Source organism: Hypanus sabinus, chromosome 3 (genome assembly GCF_030144855.1).
Source record: "Hypanus sabinus isolate sHypSab1 chromosome 3, sHypSab1.hap1, whole genome shotgun sequence".
Lineage (NCBI taxonomy): Eukaryota > Metazoa > Chordata > Chondrichthyes > Myliobatiformes > Dasyatidae > Hypanus > Hypanus sabinus.
This window is the reverse complement of record NC_082708.1, coordinates 73,799,185-73,812,323: the sequence shown is the minus strand read 5'-3', so window position 1 is coordinate 73,812,323 and position 13,139 is coordinate 73,799,185. Positions and strand designations below refer to the sequence as shown.

General features: G+C 38.5%; 1 protein-coding gene across 3 annotated transcripts in view; it reads right to left on the bottom strand.

Moving 5' to 3' along the window:
* Nucleotides 1-1,239: 1,239 nt before the first annotated feature.
* arhgap42a (Rho GTPase activating protein 42a) overlaps nucleotides 1,240-13,139 on the bottom strand; it is a 296,355-nt gene continuing 284,455 nt past the window's right edge. For all 3 annotated transcript variants that reach the window (XM_059964663.1, XM_059964665.1, XM_059964664.1), the window contains exons 23-24: nucleotides 11,123-11,202; nucleotides 1,240-4,765 (exon numbers count right to left, since the gene is read on the bottom strand). In XM_059964663.1, coding sequence (XP_059820646.1) covers nucleotides 4,677-4,765; nucleotides 11,123-11,202 — 169 coding nt within the window. In that variant the 3' untranslated portion in view covers nucleotides 1,240-4,676. The remainder of the gene's footprint in view (nucleotides 4,766-11,122; nucleotides 11,203-13,139) is intronic.

Here is a 13,139-nt window from a genome sequence, read left to right as displayed (position 1 = left end):
AAGGTCATGCCAAGAGTGGCTGGTACCGTCGGAGCCAGTGAAATCAACTTTCCGAATCAAGAGTTCGCACTTGTGGTGGAAGGGAGAATACGGACAGAGTGCAGGAAGCAAGCACCTCTTGGCCAACCAGGCCCATAGTGACATTAGAAAGCATGTCAAATGTTTAAAGAAAGGAATGAATTATTTTCCTCCATTATAAAGGCAAGTTAAAATCAAAATGATCAAAAATATAATTTTCCTTTTCGCACAACTTTAATACCTTGAGTGACATTTCAGATGGATCTATAATCAATGTTTTGTCTTTGTCTCATGTGGTCTGGAACACAAAGAGGTTATGCATTAATGTGCAAAGCCCTGACTGGACCAGGTCTTGATAATCGCAACTTTGCTTTGGACACACCACCACAGGAAAAGTATTTTAGACTTGATTAGAGTACTACACAAATTTACCAGCATGCAGATCATCTGCAGATTTCCTCGTGTTTGCGTTTACCAGCATGACTCCAGGATTTAAAAACCTACATGAGGAAACAGCCTAAACACAGCCTGCATACTCAGTCAACATTTAAAGTACTGCATCTGTGGCAAGTGCTCCTGACAGACTGGGTCCAGAGTTTGGAGCTGCAGTTGAATTATGCCAAGGATCATCTGGGAAGCTGCGAGTTTCATAGATGAGACTTTTACTGAATTAGTGACAAGCAAGGTACAGGCTGCAGAGGGATGGGCAACGTTTCGTGCCGAGACCATCCGTCAGGATATCTCAGCCAAAAATGTCGACAGCGCTTCTCCCTATAGACGCTGCCTGGCCTGCTGTGTTCCACCAGCATTTTGTGTGTGTTGTTGTTTGAATTTCCAGCATCTGCAGATTTCCTCGTGTTTGCTCTTACTCTCTTACAAATAGCTTCCTCCCCTCTGCCATCAGATTTCTGAATAGTTCATGATCTATGAATACCTGCTCACTATTTATTTTGTCAATATTAATTTGTCTTGTACTGTACTGGTGCCCCCCAAAAATGATATATGTCAGTGATAAAAAATCTGATTCTAATATTGTAAAATATGAGTATTTTACTGGAGACATTTTCTGAGTCAATTAGATTAATAACTTGGATGCAGACTTATGATCATTTATTTTAAGAAAAAGCAACTGTGTGTCACTTTAAATACTAGACAACAGAAATGCATTCATGCATTTTTAAAAATATATATATATTACGCTATTTATATTCCATAAAGGACACTTGTGACTTAATTAATTGCAAACAATTATTTCCTTCATTGGCTCAGAGTTGAACCTAACTCAGATAGATTGGAGAAAATCTAATTTCTCAGATGTTTGTTTTGGGCCCTGGTAAAATAAGTTGTATGAGCTTTTATTTAGTTTTCCTCTGGAGTGGTGCCTAAAGTTGAGATCTTTACTTAAGCATGATATGGTAATTTTGAATTTTGCAATTTATCCTTGCCATGCCCACAATGGTGAACTTTCTGAGAAAATTTAAAAAAAACATTATTACCAATAATTTCACAGAGTTTCACAGCTACTACTAATGTTTGGATTAAATTGACAGTCTGTTCTTCTTATTGCTTCATTTTTCACCATGGTGAGAATTACTAATAATATTGTGGATTCTGGTTAATTGCGACATATCGGGACCAGTATATTTTGGCCCAATTAAGTAGCTGACCCAAATAGCCGAAATTTCATGGAAATAGTTAAAAGGTGTAAAAAAGACAATTATCATTCAACTAAGTAACAAATTACATATTTAAATGAAACAGAACAAATCAGAACACTGTCAATACAGTACTATAAAACTGTCTGTCATTTCCTAATATTCATTGGAGAAATTCACCCAGTGTTTACTGCCATTTAAGTAAATAAAATTAATGCAGACACCTAGTGCAGATAATGGAATGCCTTCATTGCCTTCCTGCGTAAAATCGAAATTAAAAAAAACAGCATCCATCGACCCAAATGGATAACATAACACAAGCAAAAGCAACAGACGCTATTTAAAAACTCTTCACTCTGTAGTGGCCAACTTCCACACAAGTGCACATAACTAACTCTAGTTAGAAGCTGTTAGGCAACAGTCCCCTGAATTAATTAAAGCCGGATAGTGTCCCAAATAAACAAAGTAAATCTTGGCTCTTTTCTTGATTAGATTTCTTTAAGAGTTGTCCCAAATAAGCGACTGCCCGATTAAACAATGGCCCAGTTAATTCGAATCCACTGTAAACGTAAAACTACATTTATCATGACACGATCAGTTGTTGACAGTTCATAGACCTTTGTGACTCATAAATATCAGAGAAGTTTTAACCATAAGTTCAGATCTGTTAGTTGTGATGAGCAGCATTAAGTTCCTAGCAATGATATACCATCAATATTGCACTCCATATGAATGGCGAAACCTTTCATAGTTCAATACCTAATCATTCACATTGAAATTTCTAATTATATAATTAAGAACATTCAATTAATACCTTCAAAATTCAGATCATAACCTTTTTGCTATGGATTAACACTGCAAAGTTTTTCTTGCACTGTTCTTCAAATGATCTACTAATTTTATTATTTGCTAAATGGTCTAGTCTGGAGCATATAACAACAATTCAGTATCATATGGTTTGTAATTGCGGTGTGCATTCAACAAATTTGTTATTGAAATTATCTGTTTTACCAAGATATTATGTTTCCACCCTGTTTTAGACTGAATTCAAAGGCATCATATTTTCAATTTACATTGAGATAGAAATCTCATTTTAAGATGCTTGCCTTTTCAGAAAATAGAATGTTCTAAAATTTAGATTTACATTGGAGGTCCACAGAGAAATTACTTTTTCATTGGGCGCAAAGAGCAGTAAAGTGACTGGCATAATCTGCCAATCTATTCCATAAATTCCACTCAAATTAAATTGCAAAAATGCACAAATCAACCACAAAAACACCATTTGTGATCACACAGGAATTAGCTTCCATTGCAGTAAGGATTTACATCATCCAAAATAATACAAACAGGCCCAAAATTTGTTGTCAAGTTCCATTTCATTTCTTTTACCATTGTATTTAACTATATCTAAAACTTTGTTTTATGTTGTATTCCATTACAAGTACTTTCCAAACAGCAGTATAAATTATTTGCCAAGCCACAGGTATGATCATATGATTTTATACAAATAAATCTGAATGACCAGAAAACATTTCAGTTGAACACAAAATACATTTGGTGACAGATATTAATAATTATTAAATACACTAAAACTAAGTATTTGACAATATATACTTTAAAGTATGAATGTTATCACTGAATGTTTTATATAATATATATATATATATATATATCTAAAAAAAGAAAACCAACATTCAAACAGGTCACCAATACACCAGTGTACTGGAAAAAAAATAAAATTAGAGTAAAAAGTGCGATATTTTTGTATCATTAAAGCTGGCATAATCCCATCCTTGCTCCTTTCACTTAAAACTAATCAAATCTTGTGGGGGGCAATCTGTTCCCCCCCAAAAAAAATTACAGTTTAAGTTGCAGAAACAGAACAACTTCAGATGTGTAACAAGTAAATTGTGAACATATGTCTAAACATAATCAGTATTATTTTGCCAGGAGAAGCTGAAATTGCATGTTGGGTAACAGGCATCTTCCTTATTCACAATAATCAGATCATAATAAGTGGTCAGCCTTATGAACATCATTCATCCTCAGAGAAGTTTAGAAGCAATTCACCGATAATTCACTGCTCATATATTATCACTGCTGTATTCTCAATAGATTTATCGGTCCTCAAGGAGTTTGTCAACAAAATATGTTATATTTACAATGCATATTCTCCATTTATAACAGCAAATTATAAACTGGTGATGTTTTATTAACTTTGTATTAAAGCTCAAAAAAACACTACCAGCAGTTACCTATTTCTAATATAGCTGAAGACATCTTTGGGTAAAAGTACTGTTTGAATTTCATGAAAGCACCCAATGTCTTGAGTTATTTTCCATAAATGACATGTAAACACAAGTGACCATCAGTACTCTACACTCAATTGCAAAAATTGAAGTCAAGGATAGCTGCAGGTACATGAAAGTTAGTTCACAAACTAATCAGTTAAGTCAATCAATTAAAAAATATTGGAGGATTTTAGACTGTAACACAGCAGAAATTTGGCTGAAAGAAAAACACTGCAGCTAGCTCAAATAAGAATGTAAATAAATGCATATTTTGTGAGAAATAATAATTCAAAATGTATAAATTTCACTTTTCTACATCTTTAAACTGATTGTAAAAAAATTAACATAAAGATAAATTTCCATTATAGCTCATATTTACTGTTGGCTCTCCAAACAGGGAGCTTGAAAAAACATTACAATTTATAAATATGTGCGTAAACTTATTCTTAATTTTGGTCAGTTTTTTTCCCAATTTCCAATGTTGCAAGACGAGTATCTGTCAGTAACTATGGCTGATACAATTATTAATTCCATTAAAGCAAACATTTATTGATGGACACCAAAATCCTTTACTTCATACCGTACAAAGGCATATAGTCAGCAGGTGTGAACCTCTGACTGTCTGGCATACGAAGAGCTGTGATAGCATTCTCTATTTGTAAGTCTGTTCACCATGGATACCATGGAGATTTTCTAGTCCTGTCAGCAGTTATCAAAGAAAGACTATGTAATTTGCAGGGATTAGACCTGTTTTGCCTTCATATGTTCCTTGTAGCCATCCTGGTTCCACCGATGCATGCACTATGGTTTAAACAAATAGAAACAATATATTTATCATTCATCGTACTTCAATTTAACATCAAAACTTTGCTGTTAAAACAAACAAGTTCTGGTAGTAACATTACTTCTCCAGAAACAAACTGGTTTCAATCTTTGCACAACAGTTAGTTTAAGAAAATTAAACAAAGTCTAAACTTATGACATTCAAAACGCTAACAAACTATGTAAAGGTGCTGTACGTTTTAATTCCGATTCTCATTCTGATGTGTGGGTCCATGGCCTCCTCTTGTGCCAGGATGAGGCCACCCTCAGAGTGGAGGAGTAACACCTTTTATTTTGTCTGGGTATCCTCCAACCTGAAAGCATGAACATTAATTTCTCCTTCTGATAAACAAATCTCACCCCCCAAACACACAGACTTCCTTTATTCCTTATTCTGATCTTCTCACCAGCCTATTACTTACGCCAAATCCACTCCTTCCCTTTCTAATATGGTCCACCCTCCTCTCCTATCAAATTCCTTCTTCTCCAGCCCATGACTTTTCCCACCCACTTGATTTTACCTACTACCTGCCAGCTAGCCTCCTTACCCTCCCCCCACTTTATTATTTTGGCATCTTCCCCCTCTCTCCTCAGTCCTGAAGAAGGGTCTCAGCCCAAAATATCAACTGTTTCTTTGTTTCCACAGATGCTGCCTAACCTGCTGAGCTCCTCCAGCATTTTGTGAGTGTTACTTTGAATTTCCAGCATCCGCAGAGTTTCTCATGTTTATAATAGACAAGAAAAAGTTCCAGGAGTGGACTGCGGGCACGAGTTGCCCTGAGCAGGAGACCAGGGACTTTGATCTACTACATTTTTTGCCAATCGAAGTGTCGAGGAAGATTGAAACATCAAGGCAAATGTGGAGAAGGCCAGGGCAGCAATTGCTCTTCGCGTGTCGGGCTGGAGTTCAAGAGGTCGCAGGTCGGTGGATCCCCAAGGAAGAACTGAGTTCAAGCTGTCACCTTGGGATTCCAGATTCCGAGACATGACTATTGGTGTGGACCAACACATATATTGTCTCTTTCAGTTTTACTGTGTTTTCTTTCCTGTTGCCAAACGACAGGTAAGTGATATGATACTTTTCTGGGCAAGGGAGGAGTTGGGGGATTGATGTTGAGGCTTGGAAGTTAGGGGTTTGATGTTGCAGCTGTTGTGTCTGGGAGGGTGATCTGTTAGTTTTTATGCGGGAGAAGGGTTCTTTTTGTGCAGGAGGTGGGGGGAAAATTTATGTCTTTTCTTCTAATGACTTTCATAGCTTTTCTGTATTTCATGGCTATCTGGGGTATCAGGAATGTATTCTGCGTACATACTTTGATAACAAAATAAAGCTTTGAACTTGATTGACACTCCCACAGTTTAATGAAACTGATTTCAAAACCACATTAAATCAGAAACAAACAGGTTTCTTACATTAAGCCCACAGCAAAATTATGTTAAAATTAACAAATCCACTGAATTTGAGAGGAGTAAATGATAATGACCGGATGAGCAGTTTGGCTTTTAAATCCATGACACTGCAGGAGAAATGTTGGCATAAAGACCTGAGATGTTCTGTCATTGCAGCCTTGGGAAGGAATAATTTGCATTAAAAATTTGAGGGATGTCATGTACTTCTATTAGCATCAACCTCAGATGATGATTAATCCACATCTAGAACCCATGCATTGTTGGTTTTGAGTGTGAGAATTAATGCTGGTATTTTCAGATCCATTCTGTGTGGTTGACTTTCACCAATTTTGCTTGAAAGATTGGAGAGTTCTTTTGACTTTATAGGGACTCGGCTTACAGTGCCTCACTACAGATGTGTTCTCCCTTGCCAGTTCCTCCATTAGTGGGCCTCTTGCCCCCTCTGCTGCAAAGCACCACCCTGCTGCTCCCTTCACCCTTCCATTCAGAAGAAGAATTGTTAAAACCCACCACTCCATCCATACTTCTTCCAGCACAGAGGTGAATCAATAACCAGCTCCCCTTCAAGAGCTGGAATTTTGATGTTACTTATTAATGTTTCAGTTACACAGGTGCACATTATTGTTGAAATGACAAGTATTTAATGCTCATCAGTGAGGAAATCAATGTGCTACACATTTTAATTGTCAATTAACTTGTGTTTAATCTGTACAAAAGGACACACCATTGCACAAAAATAAACACGCGTGCAGAATCAGTCTCTTAAAGGTTTAAAGATTCTTGAGTCAGTCTATGAACTCTTTGTGAGAAAACAAAAGTCAAAGACTTCAAAATCAGATTTAACACCACCAGCAAATGTTGTGAAATTTACTGTCTCTCCGGCAGCAGTACAAAGCAGAGGCAAAAAAGCTGTTCCTGAATCGCTGAGTGTGTGCCCGATAGTAGCAATGAGAGCAGAGCACAGATGCCCCATTTTTGAGGCATTGCTCCTTGAAGATGGCCTGGATACTACGGAGGATAGTGCCCATGTTAGAGCTAAGTGTACAACTCTCTGCAACTCATTTCGATCCTGTGCAGTAGCCGCCTAAAATGGTCCTTGCATGAAGTTGACATCTTCTGGCTAGATCATGAAACCATACATTTCACTTCTTTTTGTCTTTTACGTTTGTTTTTTGTCGTGAATGTGACTCTGGAACTGTTGGAGCCTGTGATTTGCGATTTGGAGACTTATTTTGAGTGCTGGTGTTCTGTAGTCTCCAAGGGGATTCCAAGGAGGCAAGGCAGCTTTTGGGAACCTCAGAGTGAGAAGGCTGTGAGCCAATGTTCGAATCCATTTCATCGATTAAAGCGATGAGGGAGATTGAAATACTGGCTGCCTGCCTTTTTGTTGCTGGTGAGATTGCTCTGCTATGGAGAGGGGACGCTGCCTTTTTACGGCTGGTGAGATCGCTCTGCTATGGAGAGGGGACACTGCCTTTTTACGGCTGGTGAGATTGCTCTGCTATGGAGAGGGGACACTGCCTTTTTACGGCTGGTGAGATCGCTCTGTTATGGAGAGGGGACGCTGCCTTTTTACGGCTGGTGAGATCGCTCTGTTATGGAGAGGGGACGCTGCCTTTTTACGGCTGGTGAGATCGCTCTGCTATGGAGAGGGGACACTGCCTTTTTACGGCTGGTGAGATCGCTCTGCTATGGAGAGGGAGAATGTTGCTCAGGTTTTCTGTGTTTTGGATGTGGACTTGCAATGTGGATTTTTTTTTAGTTTTATGGTTTATTTGTATTCTGTGTTTTTCACCCAATCTTTCTAGTTTTATTTTGTGTGTGGCAGGGAAAGGTATTTGGGAGTGAATGTGCCTGTTCATTTTTTTTTCCGCAGGGAGGAAGGATTTGGGGGTTGACAATTGTGCTGCTGTTATTTTCTTTCTTGGCTTCATGGCTATCTGGAGAAGATTTTCAGAGTTGTATACACTGATAATAAATGAACCTTTGATGCAGCCAGTTAGAATGCTCTCCACTATACATCTGTAGAAATATGCTAGTGTCTGTGGTGACATACAAAATCTCTGCAAGCTCCTAATGAAATATAGCCACTGTTGTGCCTCCTTTGTAGCTGCATCAGTATGTTGGGCCCAGGGTAGATCTTCAGTGATGTTATCACCCAGAGATGTGACTTCACAAAATTAAAGGGAAAAGATTTGAATTGATAAAAAAAATTAGGTATTATTAACAAAATGGGCTCAAAATGGGTGACACAACTCAAAGTTGTTATGCAGTACAGGCGTCCCCTGCTTTACGAATGTTTGCTTTACGCCACTTGGCTTTTACAAAAGACCTACATTAGTAACCTGCTCTTGTATTACACAGAGGAATTTCGCTTTTATGAAAATTTTTCCCGTCTAAATTAATGGTTCTTTGCTTTACGCCATTTCAACTTAAGAAAGGTTTCATAGAAACGCTCTACCTTTGTAAAGGGGCGGGGGTGGGGGGGGGAGACACCTGTACTTAAAGAGCAAGTTCACTGAGGGGGGAGGAGGCACCTGGAACCTGTGAGAGTTGAATTTGATTAGGAAGAGATTGAATATATGAACACAGGAGACAACACTGCATACAAATTGCTGAAGTAAGTAAGTAGAGAGGAGAGATTGCTGACATCACCGGGTGTAGGAGGATCATGCAGACATACTGGAAACATTTATCTATGAAGATTAATTCTAAGTATTTAGACTTCCAAGGAAGTGAATGCACCTCAAGAAATTCAGCAGCTTTGCGAGTGATCCAGGCTGATGGCTGCCACATCAACTGTCATTTCAACCAAATGCATCAATGGCCACTGCTGAAATCATCATAACCCACTGAGAAGCAATTAAGATAGGTCATGATTCAATCCTGACAAGGGTATTTTTCACCAGACGTTGGTTTACCCTACACACCTACACTCAGTAACCAGTTTATTAGGATCACCTAAAGCAAATTTCTGATCAGCCAATCCTGTGGCAGCAACTCATAAAAGCCTGCAGTTGTGGTCAAGCTGATCAGCTGTTGCTCAGACCAAACATCAAAATAGGAAAGAAGTGACTTCGATTGGTGGTGCCAGGAGGGGTGATTTGAGTACCTCAGAAAGTGCTGATCTCCTGGGATGTTCACGCACAACAATCTCTAGAGTTTACAGGGAATGGTACAGAAAACCAGTCAGCAGCAGTTATGTGAGTGAAAAATATCTTGTTAATGAAAGAGGTCAGAGGAAAACGGCCAAACTTGTTCAAGATGATAAGAAGGCAACAGTAACTCATACAACCACGCATTACAACAGTGGTGTGTGGAAGAGCATCTCTGCATGCAAAACACATCAAATGTTAAAGTGAATGAGCAACAGCAGCAGATGAGTGCAAACATACACTCAGCGGCCATTTTATTAGGCATCTCCTCTACCTAATAACGTGAACTCTGAGTGTTCATTTCACAGTTTGCACATCCATGATGACCACAGCCCCCAACGAGTAACTCAAAGTCATAATGCTCCTCTTTAACTAAAGGGTGGTGCACAGCTGAGATGTCTAGGATGATAGATCACTGCCGGAATTGTCCTTGTTCAATGCATGAAAAGCAGCCAGACTGAAATGGCTGTGATGAGGATATCATCCTGCTTATGTCATGGCATCTCACAATCCGTAGTGACCTTAAATCTTAGCAAGCACTTAACAATTTCAAATTTCCCTTCAATTCAACCTTCCTTGTGTGTATCTTTCATTTGCATACCAGTGAACCACAACCTTGTTAGCCATTGAAGGAACATCAGGTTTACAGTGATGATGAAAACATCACTTGCATACCATACTTAGATACTGACATAGTTAGAGTGGAGCTGGAAAGTACACGTAATGAAATGCAGGGCACTGTTACACGGTGCCCAGGGCAAACACCAAAGATATCTCAGGTGCTATCTTGACAGAGGGCAGAGTCATGCACAACTTCGGTTGCAGCTGTATCATCTTTAAGGCAACAGCCTACAGAAAGTCGCTGATGATTACAATCAAAGGACTATTTGAGGCATTTGAGAACCTGAGAGACAAACATAAACATAATCTCAAAGAACACAGGGAGGCCTTGATCTAACCCAACACAGGGTTTTCAGTGTGAATGTGGTGGTTTGCTCTATCAGCCTATGTGTTAACCCAATCGGGACGAAGTAGCTGGTAAGTGGCATTCCAGCTCACATTACAGCACTGGTGAAACTTCAGGCTGATGTCCCCCCGGGTGACCCTACTGGCACTAAAGCTCAAACTCCAGATATCAATGTTCGAAGGGAGTTCAGAGTGGTGCAGCAGCCCTTCAAGCAACAGGTCACCCATTTCACCGTTACTCCCCTCTGGGAGTAGCAGTGACTTTGGGCGCACCAGCCTAAAAGCTTTTCCCAGGGTGTGCTTTCTCTTCCTTCCAGTCACCAAAGCCAGTGTTGACTTCTGTCAATTAGGCACTTTATACAGCAGAACAGGTGCAATATGACATCAGGCTTTAAAGTACTTAACTTTGCTGAGGCTTATCAATGAAGCAACTCTCAGATAATCTTCGAGGCCAACCTTCACTTCAGCTTTACAGCAGCAATGAAGCAATGTTGTAAGAGCATTAGAAAAGGGCAGAAACATTGTATTCAACAGAGAAAGTTACGTGAAGAAAGTAGTTTATTATGGCAAATATCCAACAATCAATTACAGTTCCACTTCCGACGGGATGATGCAAATACTTACTTGTACGTGAACATGAAATTAGTAAAGAAACATTGAAATTCCGAAGTAAAACATGCTTTTGAAAGTATAAACTACATTCCAAAAATTTAAAGCACCATCTAATAACGAATTCATATTTGAACAGTTAGTGACGACAGCACTTGATTTCACGACAAAAACTTATTTAAGTAAGCTTAGAACTCACCATTAGTGAACATTGCCCCCTGCGGGAAGGAAAGCTCATGGCTGTGCTCTGCTTTGCAAGCATACATAGCTTTGGCATGGCTGTTTCAAAGACATACGTAATTTTGTTACTACTAAGATAAATTTACCATAAACAGGCAGTCAGTGTTATTTACATAAATACTTCATAATATAACATTGGGCAATAAAGAGCAACAATTTTAAACCAGTGTGCATCATTTAGTTACAGATATCTTAATCATAACTTTTTCTTATAACACTTGAATTACCTAAAAGCCAGTATTAACTACATAGTCTAGTTTCCATCTCAGTGATGGGCTTGAATGCCTATTCTGACACACACTTTCCACAATCAGCCAGTGATGCTTTGAATTGCAGATATGACTGCTCACTGTTCTTAAATTGTGGGAGGATGATGTTCTATCCTGCTATTCTCCACTTAAAATTGACAGCAATGCTTTATCATCTCCCAAATGTCACTCAAATGCAGCAAATAATGGGTTTAAGACTGTTTGCTCTTTAACTGTTTAAGTAATTAGCTTAAGACAAACACCAAATGTAAGCCCCATTTCCAAACAGACTGGATAATAACTTCTTTCAGGTGTCATTGCTCTCTCTCAGGAAAAAGTCAGTATCCAATTGCCTTCGTTAGATTGAAACTTTAAGTGACATGTTCATCATTCTGACAGCATTTTACACTCCTGTATGAATAACTTCAAGCCCACATGAACCACAAACACCAATTCTAATATCATTGTGTTCAGTCCATCAGCACTGGACAAATGCCAGCCATGAGTTGGCCATGTTACGTTGAAACCAGCAAACACAGATGAGCTTAGTTAAATGGTGAAATTTTGACAGAGAAATACAAAATTTTGTTTCAAAATATACTACTACATCTACCCAAGTGCCAAGTTGCACCTTCTTGTAAGTTTGTCAGCTGATTTAACAAAATATAATTCCAGTAAAAATGATACATGAGATGAAACAAACTTGCTATTTACAAGTTGGTTAAAGTTAAAAGGTAACGTCAGAGCTAATCTTTATTTGATTTTAGTAAACTTGGAGACAAGTAGCATAGTAGGACAGGATGTCAAACTGCTCAAGGTGCCTTCAGAATTCACTGTGCCCCCACAATGGAAGTTAGAGACCTTAAACAAAAAGCATTAGTTCTAATATCTCAGCAGAAAGCTCTCCTTTAAATAGAGTTCAAAGCATCCGAAATGGCCATTGTACAGGGTGATATCATTCATTGTGGCAAATGCCTGGCATTTGTAAAGCATACCACGCACAGATGAAATTTCTCAGACATTGCAAATTGTTAACAATGACAGTGTCTTCTCAAATCATGCATTGAAAATAGTGAAATTCACCCTGTGGAACATCTCAAGGGAATTCCTGGGCCACTATTTTGACAAATTTGGTCAAGACCATGAATGAAAGATCTCGAAGGGAATCTTGGAGTTGCTGCCTACAAGATAGTGACTGCTGAGGAAATTGTCTTATCTGTTGAAATTCTACCTTATTTATTCCATTAATGTTATAAATCTATTAAGCCTGAAATACAAGGTTTCCTCTCTTTTACAAATATCAATACAGAAATACTTCCAACAAAAAATGGGACAAAGACCTCCCTTGAACTGCATTTCCATATTGAGTGGATGGGTGGCACGGTGGGAAGCGGACTTGTTTTGCTGTTTATTCTGTTGTTGTTGCTTGTGTTGTTCTGCTGAACATCGTGGGAGTGTTATGTTGGCACTGGAATGTGTGACGACATTTGTGGGCTACCCCCAATGCATCTTTAGGTCATTTTGGTTGTTAATGCAAACGATGCATTTCACTGTATGTTTTGATGTACATGTAATAAATAAATCTGAACCCGAAAGTCAAATTTTTAGTCAAACAGTTTTGAATAAGGAGTCACATGCACTTTTGCTAGGTTATAAAGATTGACATTAAAGCTGGAGGAACTCAGAAACCTCATTAGAACTTGAGAACAAGAGACTCAATAGATCTGT